General features: G+C 49.5%; 1 protein-coding gene across 3 annotated transcripts; it reads right to left on the reverse strand.

Moving 5' to 3' along the window:
• Positions 1-1,018: 1,018 nt before the first annotated feature.
• Positions 1,019-14,944, reverse strand: C10H16orf87 (chromosome 10 C16orf87 homolog). Of its 3 annotated transcripts, none has more exons than XM_040410026.1 (5): positions 14,831-14,944; positions 7,348-7,444; positions 6,431-6,613; positions 4,012-4,122; positions 1,019-1,517 (listed from the first exon to the last, which is right to left on the reverse strand). In XM_040410026.1, exons 1-5 carry the CDS (start codon positions 14,894-14,896, stop codon positions 1,399-1,401), a joined length of 576 nt encoding a protein of 191 aa, XP_040265960.1. In that variant the 5' UTR covers positions 14,897-14,944; the 3' UTR covers positions 1,019-1,398. The 3 variants fall into 3 exon arrangements, with proteins under 3 accessions (XP_040265960.1, XP_040265959.1, XP_040265961.1); XM_040410025.1 differs by having other exon boundaries at positions 4,012-4,125; XM_040410027.1 differs by lacking the exon at positions 4,012-4,122.
• Between the last annotated feature and the right edge of the window lie 586 nt (positions 14,945-15,530).

A 15,530-nucleotide genomic window follows, 5' to 3' on the forward strand; every position in this document is an offset into this window, starting at 1 on the left:
CTTGTACATAGGAGGCAGTATTATAGTAGTTATATTCTTCTACATAGGAGGCAGTATTATAGTAGTTATATTCTTGTACATAGGAGGCAGTATTATAGTAGTTATATTATTCTACATGGGAGGCAGTATTATAGTAGTTATATTCTTCTACATGGGAGGCAGTATTATAGTAGTTATATTCTTGTACATAGGAGCAGTATTATAGTAGTTATATTCTTGTACATAGGAGCAGTATTATAGTAGTTATATTCCTGTACATAAGAGCAGTATTATAGTAGTTATATTCTTGTACATAGGAGGCAGTATTATAGTAGTTATATTCTTGTACATAGGAGCAGTATTATAGTAGTTATATTCTTGTACATAGGAGCAGTATTATAGTAGTTATATTCTTGTACATAGGAGCAGTATTATAGTAGTTATATTCTTGTATATAGGAGGCAGTATTATAGTAGTTATATTCCTGTACATAGGAGGCAGTATTATAGTAGTTATATTCCAGTACATAGGAGCAGTATTATAGTAGTTATATTCTTGTACATAGGAGCAGTATTATAGTAGTTATATTCTTGTACATAGGAGGCAGTATTATAGTAGTTATATTCTTGTACATAGGAGCAGTATTATAGTAGTTATATTCTTGTACATAGGAGCAGTATTATAGTAGTTATATTCTTGTACATAGGAGGCAGCATTATAGTAGTTATATTCTTATACATAGGAGCAGTATTATAGTAGTTATATTCTTGTACATAGGAGCAGTATTATAGTAGTTATATTCTTGTACATAGGAGGCAGTATTATAGTAGTTATATTCTTGTACATAGGAGGCAGTATTATAGTAGTTATATTCTTGTACATAGGAGGCAGTATTATAGTAGTTATATTCTTGCACATAGGAGCAGTATTATAGTAGTTATATTCTTGCACATAGGAGCAGTATTATAGTAGTCATTCTTGTAAATTGGGGGCCGTATTACATTATTAGATATTAAATAAAATCCGAGGCTTTGCTCTGATAACACTTGTTTAATATATAAAAAGGGTATATAAACTGTACATTTGTCAATATTTTTTTTAATTTATAAAATTGCAATATATATATATTCTTTATTTATATCAAGCATTTAAATATATTGAGTCTGGCTGCTGGCCAGGATGATTCCGCCTCTTAAAACAGAATAAAATCACCATGTTGTAAAGAAACGGAAACAATAAAACCGACGTGTAAAATATTAGAATATTGCTTTACAAAAAAACAAACAAAAAAAAACCAGGACATTAAAGTCTTTAGTGCAGGGTCGTCCTCGTATCGTTTCCTAGAGACGCAGAGGTCTGGATTTTGGTATAGACAGTTACGTGGATTCATTAGCGGTGGTCGGCGGTCCTCCCCCACGGTCATAGGATGAGCCTCTGATTGATAATTTTTCTGTTAATCTCTGCCAGCGCCACAGAAAACACAAAAGCCTTTTCATCCGAGAGGTTGGCGTACATGTCGACCTCCTTCTCCTGTTTCTCTATAAGAAAAAAAAAGAAAAGAAATGAAAAAGATTTCATAAGCAGTCATTTAAACGCCAAGAAACAGGGACCTGTGGAGAAGCAGTCAGCAAGAGGTCCCTGCGGCGCCACCACAGGGAGAATGAAGCATGACGCCGTCGTCACCGAGATGAATGGGCCGTTTGTGAAATGCATGGTCGTGAAGGTCCTGAAAACAGCTGAGCGAGTGTGCATGCTAGGGGTTGTAGTTTTACAACACGTGGAGTGTCGGAAGTTGCAGATCATTAGCTAGACCCGCAGAAATCACATAAAACACAGAGGAGCGCCCCCCGCTGTCACGTCTCGCTGACCATTAAGGAAAAATCGTATCACACAGACGTATACACAATGACCACACACGGACATTATAACATCTGAGAAGACGTATTCAAAAATGTATACAGAAACCTGTAGGAATCAACACATTACACAAACCTGACATAACTGCACAGTATGAACAGGGGTTAGAGAGGTTGTCCCATTACAACAGGACAGGGGATGTGTGTGATCGGCAGGGGTCCGACCGCCTATCAAGAGAAAGGAGGCCTCGTTCCTCCATTTAAGTGCAGCACCAGACATGCGATTCTGCCGCTCAATTCAGCGCTATAGGACGGCTGGAGATGGCCAACTACAAGCACCCAGCGGTTTCTGGTGCTTGTCCACAGCGTCAAACGGAGAAGCATGGGCCCCTGTTCTCATGATCGGAGGGGGCCCTAGCTCTCGGACCCCTGAAGATCAGACACTTATGCCCTATCCCGTGGGTAGGGGATAAGTTGTTGTAATGGGAAAAGCCTTTTACCAATGGAGGACGCGACAGTCATGGATGTCACTTACAAGATGATAAAGGACGGTGATATTATGGGGGGAATTTACTAAGACTGGCGATTCATATGGCAGAAGTGCATTGGCGTAAGATGAGCCAAATAAAAGGAGTTGTCTCATCTCAAGGAGGGCATATCGCCAGGATATGCCCCCATTGTCTTATAGGTGGGAGCCGCACCTATATCGGGAACGGAGCCCTGCAAAGTGGTGTCTGGAGGACTCCGGTCCGGCCACCACCAAGCGCTCTGACCATAGAAGTGAATGGGAGCGCACCGCGCATGACCAGCCACCGCACCTATTCACTTCTATGGGCCCGAAGGAAATAGCGGAGCCAGCGCTCGGCTATTTTCGGCGGCTCCATAGAAAATGAATGGAGGGCGACTGCACATGCGCAGTGCACCCTCCACCACTTTCGGGGCTCCGTTCTCGATATAGCGGTGGGACCCGCACCCAATCAGACAATGGGAGCATATCCTAGATGAGACAAGACCTTTAACTAAGAGACACAGGCCCCAAAATAAATTTAGCACATCTTCCAGGGGTGGTCTACTGGGGGTGGTGAACATTGCGCATCATGAGGTGTGTCTTGGGGTGCAACGCCTATTATTTCAAGCCCGAAAACTGATAGCTCGATTCTGGATTCGCCCACAGCCTCCCTCGGTGGCTGAATTCCTTAACAGGATGAATGATACACCCTCCTTTCTAAACATAGTACATGTTAGGAGGAAGTGTGAGGCCAAATTTGCAGCAATATGTGAGACGTGGTTCTCCGTTGGGGCCGGGTCCTCCTCCACTGGGTCTGGTCTAGAGCTCTAGACTCCACTTATGCTGGTGGGGGGGCAGACCGGGATGAGTGACTGGAAACACATTCCGGCCCCATAGAAAACTAATGGGTCTGCACCCGTGCCGCAAAATTGCTGAACGGATGCGGACCCATTTTGCGGACGTGTGAATGGACCCTAAGTGGTTAGGTATGATTATTGATGGGCCCTACGCACGTACATGGGAGGGATATGTTTTTTTTTTACTGACTGTCAGTTGGACAGTATGTTGAGATGTGATATGGTTATTAAAAAATGGCGGACCGTCTCTTCGCTGGGGGGGGGGGGGGGGGGGCGCTGGGAGGGTTTATTTCTTTTTGTTTTGTGTGGGTTTAAATAATGGCTCTGTAGGTCATTCATTTGATCGGCTGTACTACTATCTGTAAAGAAGGAGTCCTTATTGTTTGTATAATTTTGGAAAAGCTGTTTAAAAAAAACTATGATAAAAAAATAAAAAAAAATTCCATACATCCCAAAATCCATGCTCACAGGTGTCTAGAAAGCTGAGATATGAGGAGCTGTTTGCATGGTCGTCACACTGCGGAGCCAGTCTATCGGTCCCTGTGTCACCGGTGATCCGTAACGAACCAGCCAGCAGCTCTGATAACAGCACCCCATATCTCAGCGTCCTGTGAGTGAGGGTTCACCCCTGAATTTGTCAGCTTGCCCCTACACCTTCAGTGCTTATGTTCGGAATTAATTATCGGACAAATGAGGGGAGAACGGAAACGAGCGGCAAGGATAAAAGAAAACCAGCACAAAAACTAAAACAACAAGTGCTTCACCGAGCAATTGTCGACCCAGTACAATTGCTCACAAGCAGCTACTTTACCTTCTCCCATCCACTGCTGCCTCCGGCTTCCCCGGTCTCCACGCTGCGCTCTCACATCTTCGGCGTATCTTGCCGCTGTCCCTTCGGCTCCGGAGTCCTTGCCGCTCCTCCCTGCTGCCGAGCAAGACTAATGGGTTAGGGTTAAGCAGCGTGAGGGGAGGAGAAGGTGACGTGTAGTGGTGATGGGGGGGGGGGGATGCGGGATTAGACAATGCTAAAGGTTAGAAGACCCCAATGGGGAAGGCAGAGGCAGCAAATGGAAAACAACCTATAAACTAAAAGGTCATGTAGGAAGAATAGTGCCCCTTGTGGCCACCATGAGCTACCCAAAATTAAGAAGGGAGGTCATTGGGGGTAGGATGCAAGGAGCGCGGGTTGTGGGGTAGCATTAGGAGGCCAGGTGGGATTCCCTTACCTCCACACATCCAGCGGTGAACGCCACCATATTGCAGCAATTACCATTTGAGTAATTACCTGGGAGCATTTCTCTGACAACCACTCTGTTTCCTTCTCCCAAGTATCTGCCTAAGAGGCAACATATTCATTCAATGCCCTTCCTCGTGCTGATATTCCATTATATCCGGTCTTATACTACATTCCCATCCAAAGCTGCACTTAAAACACCAGCAGCTTCCCTCCTCTATTGCACTGGACTTTGCTGTAAATGCAGTCAGGGAAAGATTAGTTCCTCGTCAAAAGCCCTTTGAGAAAGAGTTGCCACAAAGACATGTGGATAAAGCATGGAGCTGCGTGAAAGTGCAGCAGGCGCGCCCTGTGGGGATCGCGATGTGCCATCCTGCAAGCTGAAGAATTTTTAATGCAGCTTTGGAGGTGACTAATGAGAACAAAATCTATGTTCAGAAAAGGGGGTTGAATATATTATTGTATATACACTCACTGACTAAAAAAAATACCGCACCCAGAAAGAAAAGTCAGATTGCTGCAAAACTCGGCATGCAGTTATGTCTCATATAAAGTAAATGATTACAGGTGTGGGCGCATCTCACCCTGCGCCCAGGCTGGAGGCCCCATCTCACCCTGCGCCCAGGCTGGAGGCCCCGTCTCACCCTGCGCGCCCAGGCTGGAGGCCCCGTCTCACCCTGCGCGCCCAGGCTGGAGGCCCCGTCTCACCCTGCGCGCCCAGGCTGGAGGCCGCGTCTCACCCTGCGCCCAGGCTGGAGGCCGCGTCTCACCCTGCGCGCCCAGGCTGGAGGCCCCGTCTCACCCTGCGCGCCCAGGCTGGAGGCCCCGTCTCACCCTGCGCGCCCAGGCTGGAGGCCCCGTCTCACCCTGCGCGCCCAGGCTGGAGGCCCCGTCTCACCCTGCGCGCCCAGGCTGGAGGCCCCGTCTCACCCTGCGCGCCCAGGCTGGAGGCCCCGTCTCACCCTGCGCGCCCAGGCTGGAGGCCCCGTCTCACCCTGCGCGCCCAGGCTGGAGGCCCCGTCTCACCCTGCGCGCCCAGGCTGGAGGCCCCGTCTCACCCTGCGCGCCCAGGCTGGAGGCCCCGTCTCACCCTGCGCGCCCAGGCTGGAGGCCCCGTCTCACCCTGCGCGCCCAGGCTGGAGGCCCCGTCTCACCCTGCGCGCCCAGGCTGGAGGCCCCGTCTCACCCTGCGCGCCCAGGCTGGAGGCCCCGTCTCACCCTGCGCGCCCAGGCTGGAGGCCCCGTCTCACCCTGCGCGCCCAGGCTGGAGGCCCCGTCTCACCCTGCGCGCCCAGGCTGGAGGCCCCGTCTCACCCTGCGCGCCCAGGCTGGAGGCCCCGTCTCACCCTGCGCACCCAGGCTGGAGGCCCCGTCTCACCCTGCGCACCCAGGCTGGAGGCCCCGTCTCACCCTGCGCGCCCAGGCTGGAGGCCCCGTCTCACCCTGCGCGCCCAGGCTGGAGGCCCCGTCTCACCCTGCGCGCCCAGGCTGGAGGCCCCGTCTCACCCTGCGCGCCCAGGCTGGAGGCCCCGTCTCACCCTGCGCGCCCAGGCTGAAGGCCCCGTCTCACCCTGCGCGCCCAGGCTGGAGGCCGCACCTCACCCTGCGCGCCCAGGCTGGAGGCCGCACCTCACCCTGCGCCCAGGCTGGAGGCCGCACCTCACCCTGCGCCCAGGCTGGAGGCCGCACCTCACCCTGCGCCCAGGCTGGAAGCCGCATCTCACCCTGCGCCCAGGCTGGAGGCCGCACCTCACCCTGCGCCCAGGCTGGAGGCCGCACCTCACCCTGCGCCCAGGCTGGAGGCCGCACCTCACCCTGTTTTCAAGTCTGATTTTTACCTCTACGATCTCGAAATGCTAAACGAAGGTCGACCCTCTAAATGAAAGCAATGCAATCGTTATGGAGGAAAACAAACCGTCGTCGTGACCCTGAGGGTGAGGGTTTCATTTGGCAGAACAAAGCTTCCAGGGTCCTTCCCCTTTAAGTTAACCCTTACCTTTCTCTTCCTCCTGTTTCTTGGTGGCCGCCGTCTTTGGCCGGCCCCTGCCGCGCCGTATCTGGTCCGACTGGCTGTTGGATCGCGACCTTCTCCTGTTCTCAGAGTCTCGACTGGCCGTGGAGTTTGTCCTTTCTCTCCTGATTCTCTCTGTTCGCCGTCTCTTGGGATCAGAGCGGTTTTCTGTAGGAAGTGAAAGGAGGGGGGGCAGTTTTATTACTGCTGAAGGGTATGTTCTGTAAACTGGTGGCTGCAACTGTATGAAGCAACCCCCAGAAGTGTCAGTGGACGGGGTAACATACCTGCACCCAGTTAGATCAGCCAGTCAAATCTTCATTTCTGCACCCCTGAGGCTAACCAGAAGAGGGGTGGGGGGGGTGACATGACCTCATTTATAAATGTGGGGGATGATGAGGGTTATTGCAGGAAATAGCTTATAGGAGAGGCTTACGCAGCCGCTAGGGGACCTACTGCACAGGCCGACTCAACCCCAGGGGGTGTGTATACTTCTGCAGGGCTCCATCTCTCACACGCAGCACATCTGCTGCAAAGACTCGCAGAAATCCCTGTAACGCCAGGACAGCCCCATTGTGATGGAACAGATTTTCAGAAGAAATCTGCTGCGTGTGAACATAGCCTAAGTGACATACCTGCCTCTATCCCTTTCCAAAGACAGGGGGCAATAAGTGCCAGCCCCCCCTGGATGGAGGCGGTGAGCCTCATTTTTTTTGCACCCCCTCCCCCAATTCTCTGCATTCAGGTCAATAACTCCGGTGAAGTAAGGAAGCACAGATCCCGAGCTCTTGCCGCTCGACTCACGAGGTGTAAGGACTTCAGTCTACAACCAGTCAGGTAAATGGGGTCTTGGCCGGTGAAACGGCAGATATAAATGTGGATAACAGCCCCCTGACGGGTACCTGAGGTGGGGGGCACTCGCTCCATCTGTCTGCCATGTAGGAGTTTTCTGCTGATGAAGATATATCCACAAGGGCAGGACTTGCAGGCGACAGGAACCTGGAGGACACAACAAAAAGGCGGTAAGTAAGGCGTGGAGAACTACAAGTCCCAGCACAGCTGGGCATCATCATACTGTCTGTCGAGTTGCTGTATCCAAACCCATCACATGTGATACTACCTGCCAGATTGCTGTATCTAAGCCTATCAAGTGTGATACTACTGTATGCCACGTTTCTGTATCTAAGCTTACCATAGGCGATACTTTCTGCTGTGATGCTGTATCCAAACCCATCACGTGATACCACCTGTCAGGTTGCTGTATCTAAGCCCATCGAGTCTAACACTGCATGCCACGTTGCTGTATCTAAGCTTACCATAGGCGATACTTTCTGCTGAGATGCTGTATCCAAACCCATCACATGTGATACCACCTGTCAGGTTGTTGTATCTAAGCCCATCGAGTCTAACACTGCATGCCACGTTGCTGTATCTAAGCCCATCACAGGAGATACTACCAGACAGGTTTGGATCCTGCAATTCTCTCCAGTTTTCGAAAATGGTTGTGAATATTTATTTCAATTAGCTTCACTCCTGATTTAATACTCCGTTTTTTTTTTTTTTAAAGGGTTACTAAAAACTCTCCAGTAAGGAGTAATATAAAAAAAACTGAAGCGCCATTTGTAGACAATAGTGTTAAGGTTTAAAGATACGCCAAATTTAAGAAAACGCGTGACATTTGATAATTTTGGCACAAAGTAAGCAACGCAAAACTGACAAATTTTCGACTCATTATAAATACCCCCCAAAATGTTTCTTCCTGCCCATTAAATTAAAGGGAAAATGCAAAAACTGTAAGGGGGGAGGGGGGAGAGATGCAGCCGCCTGCATCGGTACGTAAGTGCCGCCTGCACGAATATTCACGCATACCCAGAATTGTAGTGTGCAGACTATGACGCCTTATAATTAGTGCAGTGCCCCCGGCAGACGAATAGTTAAGTACAAGTGGCATCAATAAGCAGCAGCATACCCCAGGGGCAGCCTCTATTGCGTTGTGTGTGCTCATGCTGCATTCTCAGGGGCCCGGTGCACACACTGCGGTGAGTAGAGGCGTCTGCGGGGGGAGCCCACGCACAGGGGCACATACAGCTGCATGACCTCTAAGCTTAGATTTACCAAGGGCTGGTTCTTGTCAAAGGGAAGGTCTTCTTTCCATTTACTTGGTAGATGGCAGGGTATTCTGGAACCTGTAGTCCTACAAGAGCTGGAGCAGCAGACGGTCACAGGGTGATCCGGGAGGCGCAGTGCGTGGGTCAGAGAGCAGGGGCCCCAGGTCAGCGGCCTCCTGTGACAGACCCCGCGTCGTACAGTACAAGGGTCCGAGCAGCAGTATTTCGGAACTATCCAACGTGACCCCCCCCCATACATTGCATGTACATACCTCCAGTGACCCCCCTCCCATACACTGCATGTACATACCTCCAGTGACCCCCCTCCCATACACTGCATGTACATACCTCCAGTGACCCCCCTCCCATACACTGCATGTACATACCTCCAGTGACCCCCCCCATACACTGCATGTACATACCTCCAGTGACCACCCCCCCCATACACTGCATGTACATACCTCCAGTGACGACCCCCCCCCCCCCATACACTGCATGTACATACCTCCAGTGACCCCCCCTCCCATACACTGCATGTACATACCTCCAGTGACCCCCCCCCCATACACTGCATGTACATACCTCCAGTGACGACCCCCCCCCCCCCATACACTGCATGTACATACCTCCAGTGACGACCCCCCCCCCCCCCCCCCATACACTGCATGTACATACCTCCAGTGACGACCCCCCCCCCCCCCCATACACTGCATGTACATACCTCCAGTGACCCCCTCATACACTGCATGTACATACCTACTTTGCCCATCCACCATGTAGGTGACCCCCACACCCTCCGGCAGATTATGGGGTCATTTTCCTGCTCCGGTGCCGACTTCCACAAGAGTGGATATTCTAAGGAATTTGGTGCTGGAATAACGGAATGTCGCAGCGGGCTCAGCCTTCCCTCAATGAATGAATTCTGGGATTCCAGCATTTGCCCAAATTCTTAAACATTTTTATTTTTTTAAGGATATGGTGAGGGTCTGATTCCTGCTGGATTACTGGCGTCTGCTCCGTGATTTCGCTCGGCATACAGCGCCGGTTCTTGGAACGCGGGCCGAGGATGAGACAGATCCTGGAAAACAAACTCTGCGGACGGAACAAATTCCAGAGCTCTGGAAAAAACGTAGCGAGGTCTTACACAAGAGCGAGAAGTGTGTAGGGAAGGCGGGCAGACGCTGCGGCCCCTTCAGTACAGAAAGGAGACTAGATTGTACCGGACAATGAAGTATCGGGAAGGGGGGGGGGGGCAGCTCTATGGATATTAACAGAGCGTTCAAAATCCGCACGACAGGGGCAGGTCAATTTCCGCATGGAACGCAAAAGGAAAGTGTCCATGAGATTTGTCTAAACGCATACACTCTACTGGTTCTGTATTACATTACAGCATTTCCACACGAGAATCTACAACATGTGCAGGTAACCTAAAGGTCCAGCTGGGTGTCACCCATTGGGTGTTTATCCCTGCACAGTCTGACTCTATCCAATCAGTGCTGCTAGTGTTACACTGTGCAGGGACACCCCCCCCAACCAGTTACACCCATCTGGACCTTTATTGCCAACTGATAGTAATCCATTCGTAACTTCTAGCAGGAATAATAGAGGAACGGCACAACACAAAGTCAGGAACATGGGGAATAAGGGGCAAACGCTCGAGGCAAAACAGGTACTATGTAAAAAGGCTCATGCACAAGACCGTAGCATTTTTTACGGATCCAGTCACTTCAATGGGTCCGCAAAAAATGCGGACAACACTCCGTGTACTGTCTGCATCCGTAAGTCCATTCCGCGGCCCCGCAAAAAAGGATAGAACATGTCCTATTCTTGTTGATTTTATGGACAAGGATAGGACATTTCTACAGAAACGGCGGCGCGGGATCCATGTTTTGCGGAAACAATTCGGGCCGCAATGCACGAACATCCACCGTGGGGCAGCCGCAGCGGATCGCTGACCCATTCACTTTAATGGGTCCGCGATTCGGCTGTTCCGCAAAAAGATAGGCCATGTTCTATCTTTTTGCGGAACGGAACGAAACCCCACGGAAGCACTGCGTAGTGCTTCCGTAGGGTTCCGTTCTGCACCCATTCCGCATCTCTGGACCCATTGAAGTGAATGGGTCCGCATCCGCGATGCAGAATGCCCACGGAACGAACCCTGTGTATTGCAGGTCCGCAATACGGCCACGGAGAGCACATGTTCGTGAGAAAGAGACCTTAGGCTGTTTTTTTGTGTGTGTGTGTTTTTTTTTATGCAAAAGGCAAAAACCAGCTCCAGAGGCTGCATGGAAGATTATAGAAAATATAAAATTGTGGGGGTTTTTGGATTTTTATTTTTTTAAACTTAGGTCATTAGCTTGTGTTTTTAGAGTTAAAAGTCCACCTGTGCAATGTTTGTGGATGTTTTTATTACTGGTGTGTTTTTTTTAGCCATGTGGCAGCACCCTTATGCCTGGTGCAGGGTCTAAAGGGGTGGAGGATGGCAAAGGGACCAAACAGAATCCCTGCGCCAACCACTATAACAATAACAGTGCGTTAAACATTTCCTAGGGCACCGCCAGATCAGTGCCGCGGCCAAGTAACCCCCAGCGCCGTCCTGTAGCTGTTTAAACTATTGTTTTTCCAAAAAAAAAAACACAACATAAAAGCAATAAAGCGCACACGTTTTACCACGGTTTTGCAGCGCAGTTCCCAGCCTGTCTGCAGGGAGCGAACGGTTACGTTGACTCCGGCACGCTAAAGTTTTTCAAAAGAAGCAGAAAAGACGGAAAAAAAAAAACTTTGCCTTTTAAACAAAAACTGCAGGAGCAAAAATTCGCTTCTGCGTCCAGCGTTTCATATTACCCCAGACATCTGGAGCTAAATGTGGCAAAAACAACAGCGCCTTAAAAAATAAACTGTGTAAAATAGTCCTTAATTAGCAAAAAAATATAAAAAAAATTGCAAAAACTTGCTCAAAAAATTCCCCCCTTCCCCAGGTAAGGGCCCCTCAGTCAGTACAGTAAGAGCTGTTAACCCCTCCCTCCCCACAGCGCTCTCACTTCCCTCTCTGCTCCAGGCAAAACATACTCTTCACAGAAATCACAGGACCTGACGCCTGAGCTCAGCCCCCACAGCGGGTGCCACATGGGCCCCACAGCAACAATTATCACCCCTCCCCCGGCCCAAATATTATATCCAATCATTAACCCTACGGTGTATGGGCTGCACCCGGGAAGCAATGCAGCCCCGAAATATAAGTGAACTCCCCTGACAGCCGCTACTGTCACCACCTCATTAACCCCTTTATTCCCACAGTCTGAAATCTGCACCACATGGCATTAACCCCTTTATTCCCGCCACACGTCATCAGCTCCTTTATTTCCGGTCTGAACGCTACACTACATGTGATTAACTCCTTAATTCCTGCCACATGTAATTAACCCCTTTATTCCTAGTCTGAAATCTACACACATCATTAACCCCTTTATACACAACACACGTCATCAACTCTTTTATTCCCACCGTCTGAAATAGACAACACGTGATGATTAACCCCTTAATTCCCACCACATGTAATTAACCCCTTTATTCCCACAGTCCAATCTAATCTTTACATCCAGATTATCAACTGAACCTGAAAAATACTTTTTTTTTTTTAAGGAACAATCAGGCTATTTATCATGTCTATTACAATTCTTGTTATCACTACGAAGGTTATTATATAAATACCCAGCGATAAATACGAAGCGCTGATCTAACGACATCAAATCAAGGAATAATAATAATAATAACTGCATAATATGGGGCGGCCACTGACTATAAATATATAATACATAGGATATAGCCCATACAGACAGATATACTGGGAGAGGGCTGGTTATACAGACGGATATACTGGGAGAGGGCTGGTTATACAGACGGATATACTGGGAGAGGGCTGGTTATACAGACGGATATACTGGGAGAGGGCTGGTTATACAGACGGATATACTGGGAGAGGGCTGGTTATACAGACGGATATACTGGGAGAGGACTGGTTATACAGACGGATATACTGGGAGAGGGCTGGTTATACAGACGGATATACTGGGAGAGGGCTGGTTATACAGACGGATATACTGGGAGAGGGCTGGTTATACAGACGGATATACTGGGAGAGGGCTGGTTATACAGACGGATAAACTGGGAGAGGGCTGGTTATACAGACGGATATACTGGGAGAGGGCTGGTTATACAGACGGATATACTGGGAGAGGGCTGGTTATACAGACGGATATACTGGGAGAGGGCTGGTTATACAGACGGATATACTGGGAGAGGGCTGGTTATACAGACGGATATACTGGGAGAGGGCTGGTTATACAGACGGATATACTGGGAGAGGGCTGGTTATACAGACGGATATACTGGGAGAGGGCTGGTTATACAGACGGATATACTGGGAGAGGGCTGGTTATACAGACGGATATACTGGGAGAGGGCTGGTTATACAGACGGATATACTGGGAGAGGGCTGGTTATACAGACGGATACACTGGGAGAGGACTGGTTATACAGACGGATACACTGGGAGAGGGCTGGTTATACAGACGGATACACTGGGAGAGGGCTGGTTATACAGACGGATATACTGGGAGAGGGCTGGTTATACAGACGGATATACTGGGAGAGGGCTGGTTATACAGACGGATATACTGGGAGAGGGCTGGTTATACAGACGGATATACTGGGAGAGGGCTGGTTATACAGACGGATATACTGGGAGAGGGCTGGTTATACAGACGGATATACTGGGAGAGGACTGGTTATACAGACGGATATACTGGGAGAGGACTGGTTATACAGACGGATATACTGGGAGAGGACTGGTTATACAGACGGATATACTGGGAGAGGACTGGTTATACAGACGGATATACTGGGAGAGGGCTGGTTATACAGACGGATATACTGGGAGAGGACTGGTTATACAGACGGATATACTGGGAGAGGACTGGTTATACAGACGGATATACTGGGAGAGGACTGGTTATACAGACGGATATACTGGGAGAGGACTGGTTATACAGACGGATATACTGGGAGAGGACTGGTTATACAGACGGATATACTGGGAGAGGACTGGTTATACAGACGGATATACTGGGAGAGGACTGGTTATACAGACGGATATACTGGGAGAGGACTGGTTATACAGACGGATATACTGGGAGAGGACTGGTTATACAGACGGATATACTGGGAGAGGACTGGTTATACAGACGGATATACTGGGAGAGGACTGGTTATACAGACGGATATACTGGGAGAGGACTGGTTATACAGACGGATATACTGGGAGAGGACTGGTTATACAGACGGATATACTGGGAGAGGACTGGTTATACAGACGGATATACTGGGAGAGGACTGGTTATACAGACGGATATACTGGGAGAGGACTGGTTATACAGACGGATATACTGGGAGAGGACTGGTTATACAGACGGATATACTGGGAGAGGACTGGTTATACAGACGGATATACTGGGAGAGGACTAGTTATACAGATAGATATACTGGGAGAGGACTGGTTATACAGACGGATATACTGGGAGAGGACTGGTTATACAGACGGATATACTGGGAGAGGACTGGTTATACAGAGAGATATACTGGGAGAGGACTGGTTATACAGATAGATATACTGGGAGAGGACTGGTTACTGGGAGAGCACTGGTTACAGATAGGACTGGTTATACAGACGGATACACTGGGAGAGGACTGGTTATACAGACGGATACACTGGGAGAGGACTGGTTATACAGACGGATACACTGGGAGAGGACTGGTTATACAGACGGATACACTGGGAGAGGACTGGTTATACAGACGGATACACTGGGAGAGGACTGGTTATACAGATAGATATACTGGGAGAGGACTGGTTATACAGATAGATATACTGGGGGAGCACTGGTTACTGGGAGAGCACTGGTTACTGGGAGAGCACTGGTTACTGGGAGAGCACTGGTTACTGGGAGAGCACTGGTTACAGATAGGACTGGTTATACAGATAGATATACTGGGAGAGGACTGGTCACTGCTGATGTACAGCCCCCTGATAAGGTGATGCCAGACAGCGCCCCTCCCCCACACTGCAGGTAATATCACACGTCCTACGATAACACATGCTGACGATACAGAATACCGGCTCTCCGCCGCATTATCACCGGGCAGATCACCGCCTGCAGCGCCCAGCAATGCCAGGCTGCGGCCGGGCTCTGCGCCCATTGGAGCTGCGGGCAGCCCTCACCTGTTGGTCGCACCGCGGGCAGGACTTGGTGGCCATCTTCACTTTCTTGGCTCTGGCCGCGGACATGCTCCCTCTCACAGGGCGCGTCCACAAGGCTCGTCCCCGACACCGCACTCCCCGCATAGACGCCCCCTCTCGTGAACGCGCTTTAGCGATGACGTCAGGCGTCCAATCAGAATCGGTTTAGGAGAGTGGAATGGGCGTGGAGTTCTGCTAGTCAATCAAACTTCGCTTAGGGGCGTGTATAAGACAAAGAGAGAGAAGCCAGTCTAGAGTGTTGCCTATAGCAACCAATCAGATTCCAGCTTTCATTGTACAACTGTCTCAGGAGAAAATGAAAGCTGGAATCTGATTGGCTGCTGTGAGCAGCACTGATAGGCTCATTTCCAATATGGTGGCTTACAGTGCAAGGGCAGTGAATGAGATTTTATAGATCTCATCCACATGCCACAGACCATAGTTGATTTTTGCAACCGATTTCACAGGGAATGAATCGGCGGCACAAAAAATGGACGCCATCTGTGTTGTGTCAGGGATTTTTCACTGACCCATAGACTTTAATGGGCATGTCTGGTCCACATCATGGACCAAAGTACTGCACACCTCCATGATTTTTTTTCACTGACCGACTGTGCTTGAACAATCACATTAAAATTAATGGCTGCATGTGCTGTCTGCACAGAAATGTGAACGAGGCCTG

This window comes from Bufo bufo, chromosome 10, assembly GCF_905171765.1.
Source record: "Bufo bufo chromosome 10, aBufBuf1.1, whole genome shotgun sequence".
NCBI lineage: Eukaryota > Metazoa > Chordata > Amphibia > Anura > Bufonidae > Bufo > Bufo bufo.